Source organism: Balaenoptera musculus, chromosome 1 (genome assembly GCF_009873245.2).
Source record: "Balaenoptera musculus isolate JJ_BM4_2016_0621 chromosome 1, mBalMus1.pri.v3, whole genome shotgun sequence".
NCBI classification, from domain to species: Eukaryota; Metazoa; Chordata; class Mammalia; order Artiodactyla; family Balaenopteridae; genus Balaenoptera; species Balaenoptera musculus.
Window position 1 is genome coordinate 104,244,169 of NC_045785.1, and position 16,215 is coordinate 104,260,383.

The following is a 16,215-nucleotide window of genomic DNA, read 5'->3' on the forward strand; positions in this document are numbered from 1 at the left end:
CCAACATTTTATAACACCACATAACATTGACATTTTCTGATCACCATAGGGTAAGATAATCATTATTTTTAGTGGTGGCAAGAACACAATAGAAAGAATATTTACTGAACACCTGATGGTGCTAAATCTGGTATTAATCTTTTCAACTATTTTAGGTAATGACTATTATTTCCATTTTAGGAGTAAAGAAACCTAGATTAGAAACATCCAAAGTCATATATCTAGTAAGAAGTGTGACTTGGGGTTCAAACCCATGATTGCCTCACAGCAAGGTCAGTGCCACTCCTCTAAAATGTGATACTTCATGTCAGATATCATGAAAACACACATCCATTCTCAATTTTGTTTCATATGATTATTGCCCCTTATTTGCATAATGGTTAAGCATATGAGACCTAGAATACAACCTGGGGGTCCACATTCTGAATCTACCACCTGCTGTGTGATCTTGGAAAAATTATTTAGCCTGTCTGTAGCTTAGTTGTCTCATATGTAAAATGGAAACAACAATAGTTTGTTGTGAGAATTAAGCAAGTTAGGATGTGGAAAACACCAAGAACAGGGCCTGGCACACAGTGAGCGCTCAATAAATATTATTACTATTGTTGTGATTGCAATTTCACTATTGGGTGTCTATGCTTGAATCCAGGCTCCTGGATCTTGGTTTGTGCTTCCATAATGGTGCTAGGTATCAGTAAAGGAAATTGAGTGTCATTAACTAAGAAATATTAATCAAATTTGCATATTAAGCCAAATAATCTGTATCAGGGCTGAATTAAAGTGAGTCATTTAGGGCTTCCCTGGTGGCGCAGTGGTTGAGAATCTGCCTGCCAATGCAGGGGACACGGGTTCGAGCCCTGGTCTGGGAAGATCCCACATGCCGCGGAGCAACTAGACCCGTGAGCCACAATTACTGAGCCTGCGCGTCTGGAGCCTGTGCTCCGCAACAAGAGAGGCCACGATAGTGAGAGGCCCGCACACCGCGATGAAGAGTGGCCCCCACTTGCCGCAACTGGAGGAAGCCCTCGCAGAAACGAGACCCAACACAGCCATAAATAAATAAAAAAAAAAAAAAAAAAAAAGTGAGTCATTTGAAGTGACCAAAAAAAAACCATCCTGAGATGATATGTATCTTGAGTCTCACAACAAAGAACTAGCAAACAATGTAAGAGATTATGAAATTATTTCAGAAGTAGGCTGAAGAAGAAAGGAAAACACATTTGGTTAGATAATGGAATTTATCTCAATAGCAAGCAGACATTTTGCTTTCGACTATCAGCATGTGGTTGTAAACAAGTGCTGGAAGTCCAGAAACCAGAAATAAGGCATGCAGGAAATTCTTTGTCTTGTTAGATTTAGAGGGTGCTGCAAAGCTCCACATAAGATATTAGAGGAATAGCTGAGGAATGGAAAGAGCCCAGTTTTTAGTCCCAACGACTGGTTCTAAACCTGGCTCCAGCACTTCCTGGTTACATTACTTAACTTGCTGAGGCCCAGCTTCCTCATCTGTATAATATACACTGGTGTGAGGCCTGAATGAGAGAATGTATGCAAACCCCCTAACAGAAAGCCTATAGAAAATGCTATTGTGCATCCCAGGGGTTTCAATTTCACATCCACTTGACAGATAAACAAAACCATTATTTACTATACCACTCATTTGTCACTTTTTCTTAAGTTATAAATAAAATCTTTTTTATAGTTGCTTTGTGGTGGTGTTGAATTTTTGAGTTATTTAATGTGGGCATCTCATTAAATATACCATAAATTATTTGAAGTCAAGGATCATGAACAAATTTCTATAATTCATGTCAGGTACACACAAAAAGTAGGAATAAATCATAGCCCCTCACTTCTAGAAGATAAGACATATAAACAAATACATTCAACATAAAGAAATATAGGATATCATTAATCATATGTCCTAAAAGTGGAATAGAAAATTCATGATTTGTCTCTCACTTCAAGAATTAGTATTTCATGATACACTATGCTGGTCAAATGAACCACACAATATTTTTAGATTTGGAAAGATGGATCCATCCATTCATCCATACATCCACTACTTAACAAATAGTTATTGAAAATTTATTATTTGACAGGTATTCCTCCATGGGTTGTTTCAGAATCCTAACGATTTAGAAAAATTTGTAATATATAATAGTTTGCCATACCGTTCCATTGACAGGATCTGTGGTTTTAAAGGATAAACATGGGGCCAAGTCTGCTATTCTTTCTAATCCTTTGGTGCCAATCCGATTTCCTTGAGGTGTAGTTGTAAACCAGGTGCCTAAGTGAACCTCCATAGGAGTTACTGTTTGAATTGTTTCTGGGGGAGGTTCATGGCTTTCATTTTTATGTGCCATTGATGACTGATTTTTCTGACTTTTTCCTGTGGAAGTTCAAGTAAAATCAAATACAACAAATCAATTATACTCCAACAAAAATTTTAAAATTTTTAAAAAAATTTAAAAAAATCAAATGCAACAATATAACTATAATATCGCTTATATAGAATTATTCATTAAGTTTTAATACAGTGTAGGTTACCTCAGACACATAGAAATTCTAAGTGGTATTCATCAATTATATTATTTCTCAAGAAGCAAAAATTTCAGGTTATAAATATCTTAATCTTGGCACTTGAACCTTGGCTGGATTCCCATCACCTTCCACAAACATACACGTGCATACACAGCTCACTCTCCATGGCACAATACCCATTCTTGTCAATTTCTGTACACTTTTAGGTCTTGCTTACATCTCCCAGATTCCAGATTTGGGGTCCTGTACCCTGGTTTTCAAAGCCTCCATTTTCTCCTGTGTATCTCTGAAATTTTCAGATTCCTTTTTTTGACTTATTATATTCTAGTATAATAGGGTATAATTTTAACTCTTCATTCCTCTGATTTTGTCATTTTTTTCAGTCACAGGAAACATCTTTCTTCAGCCCTGGATCTGGAGAACATTACCAATCAAGCATATCCTTGGCCTCTCATATGGAGAGGATTTGTACAGTTTAATTACTACATTGATAATCATCTGATACACATCCCCCTGTCAACCCCTCCCCACACCCATTCAATTAGAACAGGAAGATAGAACTGAAGAAACCCTCATGGAACCCTGTAAATATTATCTCAATCCCTCTATCAAGGTAGATTTACTCCATTTGTATGAATAATAATGAGTAATCTGTAGGCAAAATTTGCCAGTGTTGCCAAGCCTCGATGATGAAGTAAACTCAGACTGAGAAAAAAATTGCAAAAAATATAGTAAAGGATTGTTGTCTCCGGGAGGATCCTTTAGATTCAGACCATGAAATGTGCATCGGGGCATGGATCTTGGTGTAAGATGCAGACTCAACTAATTGGGGGAACCAAAGAAGACAGATATATTTAGCTAAGCCTTTCCATTGCCCTAAGATTTAATTTGGACCTATTTGTATTTCCAGAGCATTAAAAGAGAACTGAAAGATAGACCTGTAGAAATTATTTAGAATGAAGCTCAGAGAGCCAATGTGATAGAAGTAATGAAAGAGAGGTAAAAGCTCTCTAATACACATTTAATTGGAATTCTAGAAGAAGAGAAAGAAATGGATCATAAACAATATTTGAAAAGATAATATTGAGAAAGTTCCACAAGGAAAGAAAGATACTAATTTACAGATTCAAGAAGCCCAATGTATTCTCACTTGGATAAATAAAAAGAAATCCACACCTAGTTAAATCATATTGATATTATAATAAAAAAGAAAATATTTTAAAGGCAGTTAGATTGTCTAACAACAATTAGACTTACAGCCAACTTTTCAACAGCAACAGTGGAAGCAAGAAAAATATGAAGAGTTATTGTCCACATACTGAGAGAAAATACCTGTCAATCTAGAATTCTACACCCAGTGAAATTATTTTTCAAGAATGAGGACAACATAAAGACATTTTCAGAAAATATCTGTTATGCAATAAATAGCTTAAAACTTCCAGTTAAAACACAAAAATGTCTAATTTTTAAAACATACACCTATATGCTGCTCACAAGACACACTTTTAAACACAAACCATAGAAAGTAAAATAAAGTGTGGAAAAAGTTATACTGGAAAAGTATTAAACAATAGCTGATGTAGCTATAATAATATAAGCAAAATCAACATTAGAGTAAAAAAGAATCCTAGAATAAAAAGTCATTGTGTACTGATAAAAAGTTAAATTCCCCATGAAGATAAAACAATTCTAAATTTGTAAGTATCTAAAATCATATCCTCAAAATATATAAAGGCAAAGCTGAGGACTATAAAAAAGACATAATTATTTCAGAGAAAATAAATATGGATTAAACTATAAGGAGTGAAGAGGCTATTCTACCCTTTCAGGAAATTTAAACATACTTCTGCTGAATAAGTTGACATTGTACATTAAAAAGTCCATAAGGATATAGAATAAGAAATGTCAAAGTTTGAATGTGAGGCAAATATGGCCTACTGTCTGTTTTTGTACAGTCTGTGAAGTAATAATTCTTTGTACATTTCTGCATAATTAAAAAATCAAAAGAATAATATTTTGTTATGTATGAAAATTATATTAAATTCAAATTTTAGTGACCATGTAAAAGTTTTATTGGAACACAACACAGCATGCTCATTTGATTATGTATTTTCTAAGGCTACTTTTACACTACAATAGCAGAGTTAGTAGTTGTGATGGAGACCATATGGTTCGCAGTGTCTAAAATATTTACTATCTTGCCCTTTACAGAGAAGTTTGCTGAACCTGGATATAAATTGGACAACACAACTAACAAATTTGATCTAACAGATATAAAGAGAACTCTGTAACCTGCTGCATAAATATATATATATAAATAAATAAATTAAATTAAATTAAAAAAAGAGAACTCCGTACTCAATAGCTGCAGGATATATGCAGTTTTCAACTTTTCAAACACAGACAGAATTTTTTTAAAAACTTGACCATATCCATTCCTCTGTCAATGGACATTTAGGTTGCTTCCATGTCCTGGCTATTGTAAACAGTGCTGCAATGAACATTGGGTACATGTATCTTTTCGAATTATGGTTTTCTCCAGATATATGACCAGGAGTGGGATTGCTACTTCATACGATAGTTCTATTTTTAGTTTTTTAAGGAACCTCCATACTGTTCTCCATAGTGGTTTTACCAATTTACATTCCCACTGACAATGTAGGAGAGTTCCCTTTTCTCCACACCTTCTCCAGCATGTATTGTTTGTAGACTTTTTGATGACGGCCATTCTGACTGGTGTGAAGATGTCATACATGTATACCATGGAATATTACTTAGCCATAAAAAAGAATGAAATAATGCCATTTGCAGCAACATGGATGGACCTAGAGATTATCATACTAAGTGAAGTAAGTCAAAGACAAATATCATATGATATCACATATGAAAAGATGCTCAACATTCCTAATCATCAGAGAAATGCAAATCAACCACAATGATGTACTATCTCACACCTCTCAGAATGGCTATCATCAAACAGAACACAAATAACAAATGTTGGAGAGGATGTGGAGAAAAAGGAACACTTGTACACTGTTGGTGGGAATGTAAATTGGTGCAGTCACTGTGGAAAATGTTATGGAGGTTTCTCAAAAAACTAAAAATAGAACTACCATATGACCTAGTATATCATTTCACTAAATTTTGAGTTATCAAAAAAAGAATTCACTTTGCCTCTATACAATGTTACTGGATATCGTGGTGAGATGTGTGAATCTGAGAGAAAAAGACTAAATCTTAGTCTCACAGATCATTAAAGCCATGTGAGAAATTGAGAAAAATTTGTAATGCCTGAGAGACAGTGTAATTTAGGGGTTAGTTGCCCAGACTCAAATCCGAGCTTTACCACTTACTAGCTGAGAGACTTCAAGGAGGTTAGTTAACCTCTTTGTGTCTCAATTTTCTCATCTGTAAATTGAGATTATTAAGATACACACCTCACAGAGTTGTTGTGAGTATTCACTGATTTAATATTTTGAAGTATCCAGAATTGTGCCTGGTACACAAGCACACGTCTCCTATACATACAGATCTCTTAAAATGAAAATGATGAACATCCCACAGTAAACCAAGGAAAGATGTGAATAGAAAATTAACAAAAAGAAAAAAAAAAGCAACAAACATCTTTAAATGTTTAATCTCATCAGTAATCAATGAAATGCAAATTAATATAATAATAAGATGCATTAATTGTCTATCAGACTGAGTAACATGAAAAGAATGACAATACCCGGCATTGGCAAGGGTATGAGGAAGCAGACATTTTCATACTGTGCTGGAGGTAGGGGTATAAATTGCAAGTGTCGTGGAGGGGAGCAAGTCTGTAATTTAGATTATGGCAGACATGGTTGATTGCTTACACGACTCTTCTCCACCTTCCTTTTTCCTTACTAGTAGTACTCATCTCCTGAGAAAAAAGCCAAAAGTTTCAGATGCTGTTTTCCCAGCCTAGGTCCCCAACCAGGTCTAGTCAATGACATATAAGAGGAGACCCACTGGGGGTGGGGGAGACTGGTGTAATCTGGGGCTATTTTCCTTCCTGATAAAGAGAGACACTTGAAAGCTCTTGTGTTCACCCTCTTTCCTTTCTGCTTTGGAAGTTACGACATGAGGCCCTCGTGCCTGGAGCTGATGTGGCCCTCTTGCGATTTCGGGGAAAAGAGTAGGACAGAGAAGCCTACACAGAGACTTGATATCACTGATCACTCACCTAACCCTAAAAGAGTAGTGTAGGCATTAGAGCTAATGTCGTGTCAGAGTACATGATGACGTAGGAAAATGTTTGCTATTTATTACATAGAGATAAAAGCAATTCATGAAACAATGTGTAATGCTGTGATTCCCACTGAAATTTGCATGTATTCAATGAAAAGATAAGTGTAATAATAATAATATTGAGCATTTATTAAGCCCTTGGATTTATTAAATCCATGATAAATTGAGAGGCTTCGGTTATTACCTTTCTTTGTGATGACAGTCTCTGATGGTGCTGTTTCTGATTTTTGCTGAGAAACCGTGTCCATCAAGTCCCCGCTGTGAGGGCTTGCTGGTGCATCAGCAGGAAGACCAACAGGCCCTGAATTGGGACTACTGCTCACAGTACCATCTGCGAAGAGAATCTGAAGAAAAAGCAAAAAATTTCAGCATTCTCAGAAACGAGGAAGAAACTGGTTAACAATACTGTGTGTCAAACTGAAATAGGTTAAAAATAACTCAAAGGAATGCTATTTGCCGACATCCAGACTCAGCAGCATAAAGCATGTTATAGAAGGGTAGATTTGGAGCTCAGAGACAACAGATTAATAACCAGCACAATAATATTACTTTGTTTTCCATTTACTTTCTATTTTGTTTCATTTCCTATCTTTTATCAGATTGACTTGTTTTACGTTTTCCCATTCTTCACCCTTCCCCTATGTAATTGGGAAATTATTTACCCTATTTCAATTTTTCTAATGACTACATTTAAAACTTTATCACGTATTTAAACATTTAGTTTCTATCAATATCTATCTAGTATGTATAGTATGTATAGCATCTAAGGCAGTGTTTTTTCTTCCAACTATATTATTCTTTGCCATTTTAAGGCATCATTCATTTTCAAATGAGTTGTTTCTCTTCTCTGTCATAGTACTGTCCCTCACCTTTAGCTTGTTTGCATTTTATTTTGCAGCAGGAAAGAGTAACTTATCTAACATATTCTTTTACCTGTGTGGATCCATCCAACAGGTATTTGACAACAGTGCCTTGACTGGTGATAACTCTTGATGCCTCCTGCTCCAGAGGTGGCATCACTGTTTTACAGAATTCATAGTGTTTCACCTTCTGGGGGTAGCTCTGTCGGACCATGATGTCCCAAGTGGGTTCCTCGTCTATAACATATTGATCTTAAAAAGAAAAAAGAGCTTACTGAGAACTGTGCAATGCTGTATGCCTGGGATCTTATCTTCCTGCTTCATTGTTTTCATTCTTTTGTCTACATCTGGTTACTAGGGCAGTTTTCATGTCATGACAGATGGCCCAGAGTACTGGTTCTTTGCTGCCTTTCTTATAGTCGCATGTAGTAAATAAGGTCATTTACAAGTACTTAATACATACTTTCTCCATATATAAGCCAGTGTTTCTAATGATGTCCAGAACATTTCAGGGCAAAATTAGGAAGGGAGAGAGTTATTCTGTCTTAGATGTTGCCTTTTATCCTCATTGGTATTTTTCTCTCACCCTGGATGCACAATGTTCCCCTGGGGTCCCCCAGTTCCCTGGAGCCCCAGGGGAAGTCCCTCACTCAGGCTTGCCCTTCTTAAATCATTTATCATCTTTCAAAGTTAACACGACCCTCTCATCTCTAACCAAGTCCAGATTTTTCTCAGAGTTCTACTCTTAGCTGGCAATCAAGGAGAAAACACCTAATAAATTCCTCCAAAAGAAAGTATTATTATTGAGAATTTCTGGTACACAGCAGCTACTCAGATTTCGCTAACTGAATAATTTCCTCTTCTCCATTAAAAAGTGGTTTAATAACATAAAATCCAATGTCTGTCAGTGATGGAGTCTATTAAAAAATCACAGTCTATTTATTTATGAGATGTTATCTAGATTTTAAAAGAAATACATTCGATAAATGTGTATCACCTTGAATATCCAAAATAGAGATTGAATAAAAAGGCTATTTGCAGAAAAATATTTACAATAAAATATAATTTATGTAAATTTTGCATTATCTACAACTTAACATTACTTGTTATTTTGAAGGCATACATATAGCACATTTGTATAAACCTATTTGCACAAAAATCTAAGTCTTGTTAGTGTTCACTATAGGAGAAAGAGAAGGAATAGACTGTAGAGGGAAATTTGGGGTTACAGCCGTGTCTGTAATTTTAAAAATATATTTTGATTAAAGTATGACAAAAAGAAATCTTTATTTTGTCTGATCAGCACATCAGTACTTGTTATATTATGTATTATATTTTTCTGTATTAAAAGTTAAAATAAAATGGCATTGGTTCAGGAGGAAAAAGAAGTGGTTTATTAACATGAAATGATGGTATTTCAAGGACTATATCAGGCTGGTGGGAAAATATTTTGGAATAAGCACACTTCATGGTACCCTTCAAGTCACAGAAGTAATAATAAAATAATAAACATTTGTTGAGATATTTCTATATGTTAATTGCTTTGTGTATTTATTTTATTCAGCCCACCTCAACAACCCTTTAAGGTAGACACTTTCATTTTCCAGAGTTTCCCGATGAATAAATGGAGGCTATCTTCTCCAAGGTCACACAGCTGGTAAGAGCAGAGCTGAGATTTGAACCAAGTCTCTGTGCTTAACTATTTTCTTATGCTGTAAAAACAACCACTGCTACCATGACCAAAAAACAAAAGCAAAAACCTAACACTGGAATAATACTTTCCAAATTAGAAAGTATTTTCTCATTTAATATTTATAGCAACTCTGTTTAGTAGATGACGTTATTTTATAAATGAAGAAATTCAGGTGGGGAGGGGTTATGACTTGTCCAAGGTCACCCTGGCAAGAACTCAAATCTAGGCTCTTTCTTCTTACACCCTGTGACCTTCTCTCCCTTGCCCAAGGCTGACCCTATGAAGACAGTGCTACTTTGATATTTATGCTGTAATTATATTCAGACTTGAATTAGGATAATCATAATATATGGAGGGTTTTAAAAAGATTATTTGTTACAGAGTTATTATTATTATTATTTTTTAAAGGCTCCAACAGCATTTTTAAAAATTTATTTATTTATTTATTTATTTTTGGCTGCATTGTGTCTTTGTTGCTGCACGTGGGTTTTCTCTGATTGTGGTGAGCAGGGGCTACTCTGTCGCGGTGCGTGGGCTTCTCATTGCGGTGGCTTCTCTTGTTGCGGAGCACGGACTCTAGAGCTCAGGCTCAGTAGCTTTGGCTCACGGGCTTAGTTGGCACGCGGTATGTGGGATCTTCCTGGACGAGGGATTGAACCCATGTCCCCTGCATTGGCAGGCGGATTCTTAACCACTGCACCACCAGGGAAGTCCCCAGGCAGAGTTATTATTAACCACATTGTCTACCCTGACATAAAGGTGAAAACATCAGACTAGGAAATGAAACTAATGGAAAGACCGGTGAAACAAGTATTAAGCTGTGGTTTTGCTAACAGAATCAAGAAAACAAGCAGAGAAACAAATATGTACTTAAACTTAAAAAAGAATATCCCTCTCAGTTCCCTCATAGAATCTGACCTTTGGAAGACTGTCAGTGGCCTTCAGTCTTAGCACACACAGTTGGTCCCATCATGGAAAACCTGGATCACTAGGAATCCATGGAAATAGAAACAAGGGTTCATGGTCTATTTTTAAATAATTCAGAAAGCCCAGTGAAAAGAAAAATTGAGATGAAATAGATCGACTGCAAACATTAAGTTTCTTCTCATTTGGCTGGCAAGTGAATACAACATTGAAATATTTTCAATAAGCATACTCTTTTTCTTTGATACACTTTTTAAATATGGGGTAGATAAGGAAATTATAATAAAGATAGATTTGGTTGTGAAAATAGGATTCCACTGATATAATGTAACATTTATCAGATGAAAGAACATGGTCCAAAGACAGTAAGTTACTCTGAAAGGGCCCATACAGTCCAATTAGAACTCAAGTCCCGGCTCCGTGCTTGCTTTGTTGCCTCTCCTACTTCTACTGAAAGAGGGGTCTTCATTTAAATGATGTTCAAATCAATCACCAATGTGGATGCCCCCCTGCATCAGGTTAATTAAAGGAGTCCTGTTGTACTTATTTATTCATCTTAATAGGTTAGGAGCCACGTACAGAATCAACAGAAGTAAGAGACCCTATAAAAGTATATACTGGGGCTTCCCCGGTGGCGCAGTGGTTGAGAGTCCGCCTGCCAATGCAGGGGACACGGGTTTGAGCCCTGGTCTGGGAAGATCCCACATGCCGCAGGGCAGCTAGGCCTGTGAGCCACAACTACTGAGCCTGCGCGTCTGGAGCCTGTGCTCCGCAACAAGAGAGGCCACGATAGTGAGAGGCCTGCGCACCGCGATGAAGAGTGGCCCCCGCTTGCCGCAACTGGAGAAAGCCCTCGCACAGAAACGAAGACCCAACACAGCCAAAAATAAAAAAAAAAAAAAAAAAAAAAAAAAGTATATACTGATACCTGGGAACGAGACTGGTTTTCTTCATCCATTTAACCTGCACTTATCTTTACCTACTCTGTGCTCACTGTCCTTTGTTTTGATCAGACCAGCAAAGTTCTGTTCCTGTGGCCCTTTGTAGAGGAAGGACACAGGACCACACAGTAGTTATTAAGAGCATTGGCTTTGCCACCACTGGACCAAGAATGGCATTTTATCTCTGCCACTTAGGAACTGAGTGACCTGGGGTAAGTTACTGAATCTTCTGATGCCTTGATTTCTTTATTTTGTGAAAGGAAATTATTAGGACTTAGCTTATAGTAGTTGTATTTTGTCATGTATGTTAAGTATTTAGATAGTGCCTGGCCCATAGTAAGTGCTCAAAAATGGTGGTCATTATTATTATTAGCCTATTATTCATTATCAACAAGTTTATTTAACTGGTAGGAAAATACACAATTTCAATGGTGATTGAAGTGTTTTCTATATGACTTTTTTCCCCCTGCCTCCTCATCCTCCTGGCCAGCACTCACCTGGGGACTCTTGCCAATGAAGGTCACTTGGAGCCCATTGGGCAAGACACGTTCAGGTTTTGGAAAGTGGGAACATAAAGAGTCTCTTGTAAAACAGGTTCTGGTTCTACTTCTTCCTGTAAATAGTTCAACATTAATAATTTCCTGTCAATTTTCTAAATGAGATATTGATTTATTATGACTAAACAAAGACTTGCTGAATGCTTAGACTATGAATTGCCCAGGACTAGTGAGCCCTGCAGTGGAGCCCATAAGGATGCATGAGTCTCTACCTTTGTGCAATTGATCTTTTGCCTGTAGAATGGCACCCAGAACATATGAAACAGCTAAATACCAGTACCAAATGGTTGGCACATCTTTTCCTCAGAAAAGGGAGATATCAAAGTTAATGAGACTAATTAGGAAAGGATCATGGAAGAGCTGAAGCTTGAACTAGGCCTTGAAAGATGCCTCAGTTTGGACATGTAGGTGTAAGGGCTGACCAGATCCCCACCACCTTCCTTGTGTGATTCTTACAGTTTGGATGCTAGAGACATTATGCTATTAGGATATGTTCCTTTATTTTTCTATAATGAGCATACATTGACTTTTGTAGTAAGTAAAATAATAAAAGACAATAACAAAGATTATTATAAGTTTTAATGAGGGTTTGGTTGTGTCTACTTAACAAATTCTAAATAATTTTATGCTCACTATGCCTTGTTTGGTTATATATGTACTCCAGGATGAAAATTATTCGGTATATTCCAACCCACCCCTAACGATAATCCTTTCAGTTTTTCCAGTTGACTTGCTTAGCAGCTCGCCACTAAAATCATTCCAACTGATCCCCCAGTGTTGCATCTTTAATTTATTCTCTCTAGTCCTCTATTGTTGATCATTTAGGTTGTTTCTGCCTTTTGTTATTAATAGAGAATAAAATCTGGATCATTGGCTGAAAATCAATTAAAAACACAAAGCAAATTAAGAGGTAAAATCTTATGAAATTCTGTAAAATGAACAATACTGCTCAAAACACAAACACGCCATGACAAATCTATCATTACACTCAAAACCAGTAATTATCCCCCACCCTTTCATTGTCATCAATTTAGAAAAATGTTGGGTGGACCAATGGGTTTGCCACCAAATTGCTTTCAGCTAAATTAATGAGTTACCTGGGGATATTCTACTCAGTACTTGAACATTTCTACTTAAGGGTCAAGTGTCCTAGCTTGAGAAAACTCATCTAGTAAGCTGTGTAAATATGGTGCGGAGGCTAAGTACATTCAAACCCCATAACTTTCAAAGGGTCAGGCTCTGAAAGCCAGGTCCCTGATCACTTTTATTACACTTTTTTTTCCTAATAAGTTGAGAATTTGTACATTGTACCAACCTGTACAACTGTACTGAGTAAAACTGGAAGAGTCAAGATTTGATCAGTAGGTTTCCTTCTTGTCCTTCTTTTAGAACCTCTTTTGATCTATTTACTTCTATTAGGAAAATGTTTAGAGTCAAAGAGCTCTCAAGTGTGTGAGTGTGTGTGTGAGTGTGTGTGTTATGTGTGTGCTTTGTTTGCATAGGTGAAGGGTGAGAGGTAGAGGGTGGACTGCTCTTTAAACTGGAAGTGGGTTGTCCTTTAGTCTTGCTGAAGTCTTAGTAACATCAATATCTAAGTCCAGATCTACCTAACAGAAGTGTTTTCCACTATTTAGTTAGAGATCCTCCCCTTCCAATTGTTGTTTATCTCAATGGAATTAAATTGCAGTATTGAAAATAAGGAATGGTAGGAACTTGACCATCTAAGCAAAGAACATCCAAGATCCAATGTGGAAAATGTTGAACTACGTTATCCTGAGTTTGAAGTGAATGACCTGAGATAGTTTGTTTAAGACAGTATGTCTCCTGGTGTGGGAATTCAACTTCTGTGTGCAGACCTCTTCTTGTCCATTCAAAACCGAAAGTATAAGGAGTGTTACTGATCTGCACAGTAAAATATACACACTGTAATAATACTATTGACATAACTCATGATTAATTAAAAATCTTAACACTGAGCGAGCAGAGTTCGGGAATACATGGCAAGGTCACAATTACCTTTTTCTCTTCTTCCTTTGGCGCTCCTCTTCTTTAAGAGATTCTTTGGGTTTTTCTTTGCTTATTGTTTTCCCTTTTCCTTGCCTTCAGGAATACTCACTATAACAGGAATTACTGTTGGAGTATGTGCTGATGGGATATTCAACATTGCTTCCAAGTTAGGATCCTTATCCTCTATAAAGAGAAAGAGGAGAAATCAAGTAAATTAGACATTTATATTTGATATGTTTGTTAAATAAATTTACATCTCAAACATTTATACCACTTGGCAATTTTTACCTTGCTGAGTAGGACTGATTGGTTGGATAGGTTTCAGGGGTAATGTAGTTGATTTCGAAATCAAAATTGTAGCTTAGAAATTTGAGGCACTTAATACTTTGATGTATTTGATTGAGTCATGATTTCACACACTCTTGCCTCCCTATCTAGATTGTCTCCTAATGATAGGGCAGTAACCATCTCTTCATTTTTTTGAGAAATATTTATTGAGGCTCATATGTAAAACGTGTGGAGCAGTGGATAATAATGAAAAAGAAAAATAAAGGACCTTATGAAGTCAAAATAGTCTAAATAAGATCTGTACTCAAATAGTTTCAATACAAGGACATATTAAACAGAAACATCAAGGGATACAAACAAGGAAATTTAGAAAAGAAATAGATTATTTCTGGCTGAGATGATAAAAGAAGTTTTCTTATTGAAGACTGATTTTATTCTGGGTTTAATGGATTGTCAGAATTCTAAAGGAGAGCCAATCCATGAGAAACTATGTTGGAAACTTCCAAGCATCCCTTACGTCTTAGGTTATATTTCTCTTCTGGGTTCCAGGGTAACACTCCCACCTGGATCTCCTCTTACCTCTTTGGTCATTTTTTCTCAGTCTCCTTTACTAACTCTTCCTCTTTGTTAAATGTTGGTAGGTCCCAGTTTTTTTCCCCCTCTCATTACACAACAGATGTCTCAACTCTGGCTGCCCCTAATCATTTTTCATGGAATTAAACGAAATGCTCAGGCCCCCACCTTGACTCTCTGGGGATGAGGCCCAGGCATTTATAGTTGTGAAACACAATCACATGTGATTGTGATACACATTCAGGGCTGAGAGCCTTTATTATCTCTATTAGATCTGAGTATCTTGTTGACTACTGGGGCTCCAGCTGTCATCTACATTTGAATGACTGCAAAATTCACATCTCCGGGCACAAGCTTTCTTCTCAGCCCCAGATCTGTATTTCCAGCTGCTCTTACACATCTCCCCCTGCTTGTGGTACTGGAGACATTTCAAAATCAGTAAGTCTCTCCTCTTCCAAGCAGATACCCTCCCTCCTATGTTCTCAACCTCAGTCAATGCCATGACCATCATGCACTTTGTTTCTCAAGTGAGACATTGAGATTGTATCCATTTTCTCTTTCTGACTCACCCTATACATCCAACCAGTCACAGAGCCTCAGAAATTTCTCTCAAATCATGCCTCTCCTATGTATTCCTACCACCTTAGTTCATATTCTTATTCTCTTGCTTGATTTTTTGTAGCAGTTTCCTAATACCACCACCTCAGTGTACTTTCCAAACTACCACTATGATTATGTTCCTAAAATGAAATCTTTTCATGTCACTTCCCTTTTCATACTTAAAAAACTCTGGCGCTCACAAATCTTATAGACACACAACGCTCACCCTCCTCCACTCCAGTCACACTCAACTTCTCATTTTTCTGTAAAGATGTCATGCTTTACCCAATTGTGTATTTATACAAATGGTTCTTACTGTCTAGAATTCCCTTTCCTTGCTGCTTGGTCAGGATAGTTCTACTCATCTACAAGTCTCATCTCAGATGCTATGCTTTTCTCTCTCAAGTATTTTCTGGCTGTCCCTAGTACTTGGTTTGTATATAATTTCTAGCACTTATGCAGTTATTTCACTATTTATGGTTTCTGTTCCATTAGACAGTGAATTCTTGAGTAGATGTAACATGGTTTTATTCATCTTAGTGACTCAGTGCCAGCAAGATGCCTGACTCATAGCAAGTACAGAATATAAATAGTGAATGGCATCTAGTTAGAGGCAGCTGGAAACTCCTCCCTCTCATCCCCATCCATTTACTCAATCAGTAATATTTACTGAGTACCTACTACTATGTACCATGCATTGGGTAACCAGTGATGAATGAGACATCAGGAACTTGTAATGTAATGAGAAGTTCAGATGAAGAGAACCTCAGGTATTCAGTGTCGTGTGTTAAGTCTGTGATAGGAAAAGTACAGAGCGACAGGGGAACCCAAAAGAAAGGCATTTGCCACAAAAACACTTCCATACAAGCTGTACTTTATACAGTTGTCCTTCAGTATACACAGGGGGTTGGTCCCAGGACACCCCATGGATACCAATATCTGTGGATGCTCAA

At 36.8% G+C, this 16,215-nt stretch overlaps 1 protein-coding gene across 1 annotated transcript in view; it reads right to left on the reverse strand.

Moving 5' to 3' along the window:
- The window catches only part of SPAG17 (sperm associated antigen 17), a 222,063-nt gene that overhangs the window by 68,651 nt on the left and 137,197 nt on the right, over nt 1–16,215 (reverse strand). Inside the window, 7 exon segments of the mRNA XM_036865025.1 lie at nt 2,175–2,392; nt 7,004–7,163; nt 7,753–7,931; nt 11,769–11,850; nt 12,007–12,028; nt 13,811–13,889; nt 13,892–13,984. Of these exon segments, the coding sequence (XP_036720920.1) occupies nt 2,175–2,392; nt 7,004–7,163; nt 7,753–7,931; nt 11,769–11,850; nt 12,007–12,028; nt 13,811–13,889; nt 13,892–13,984 (833 nt within the window).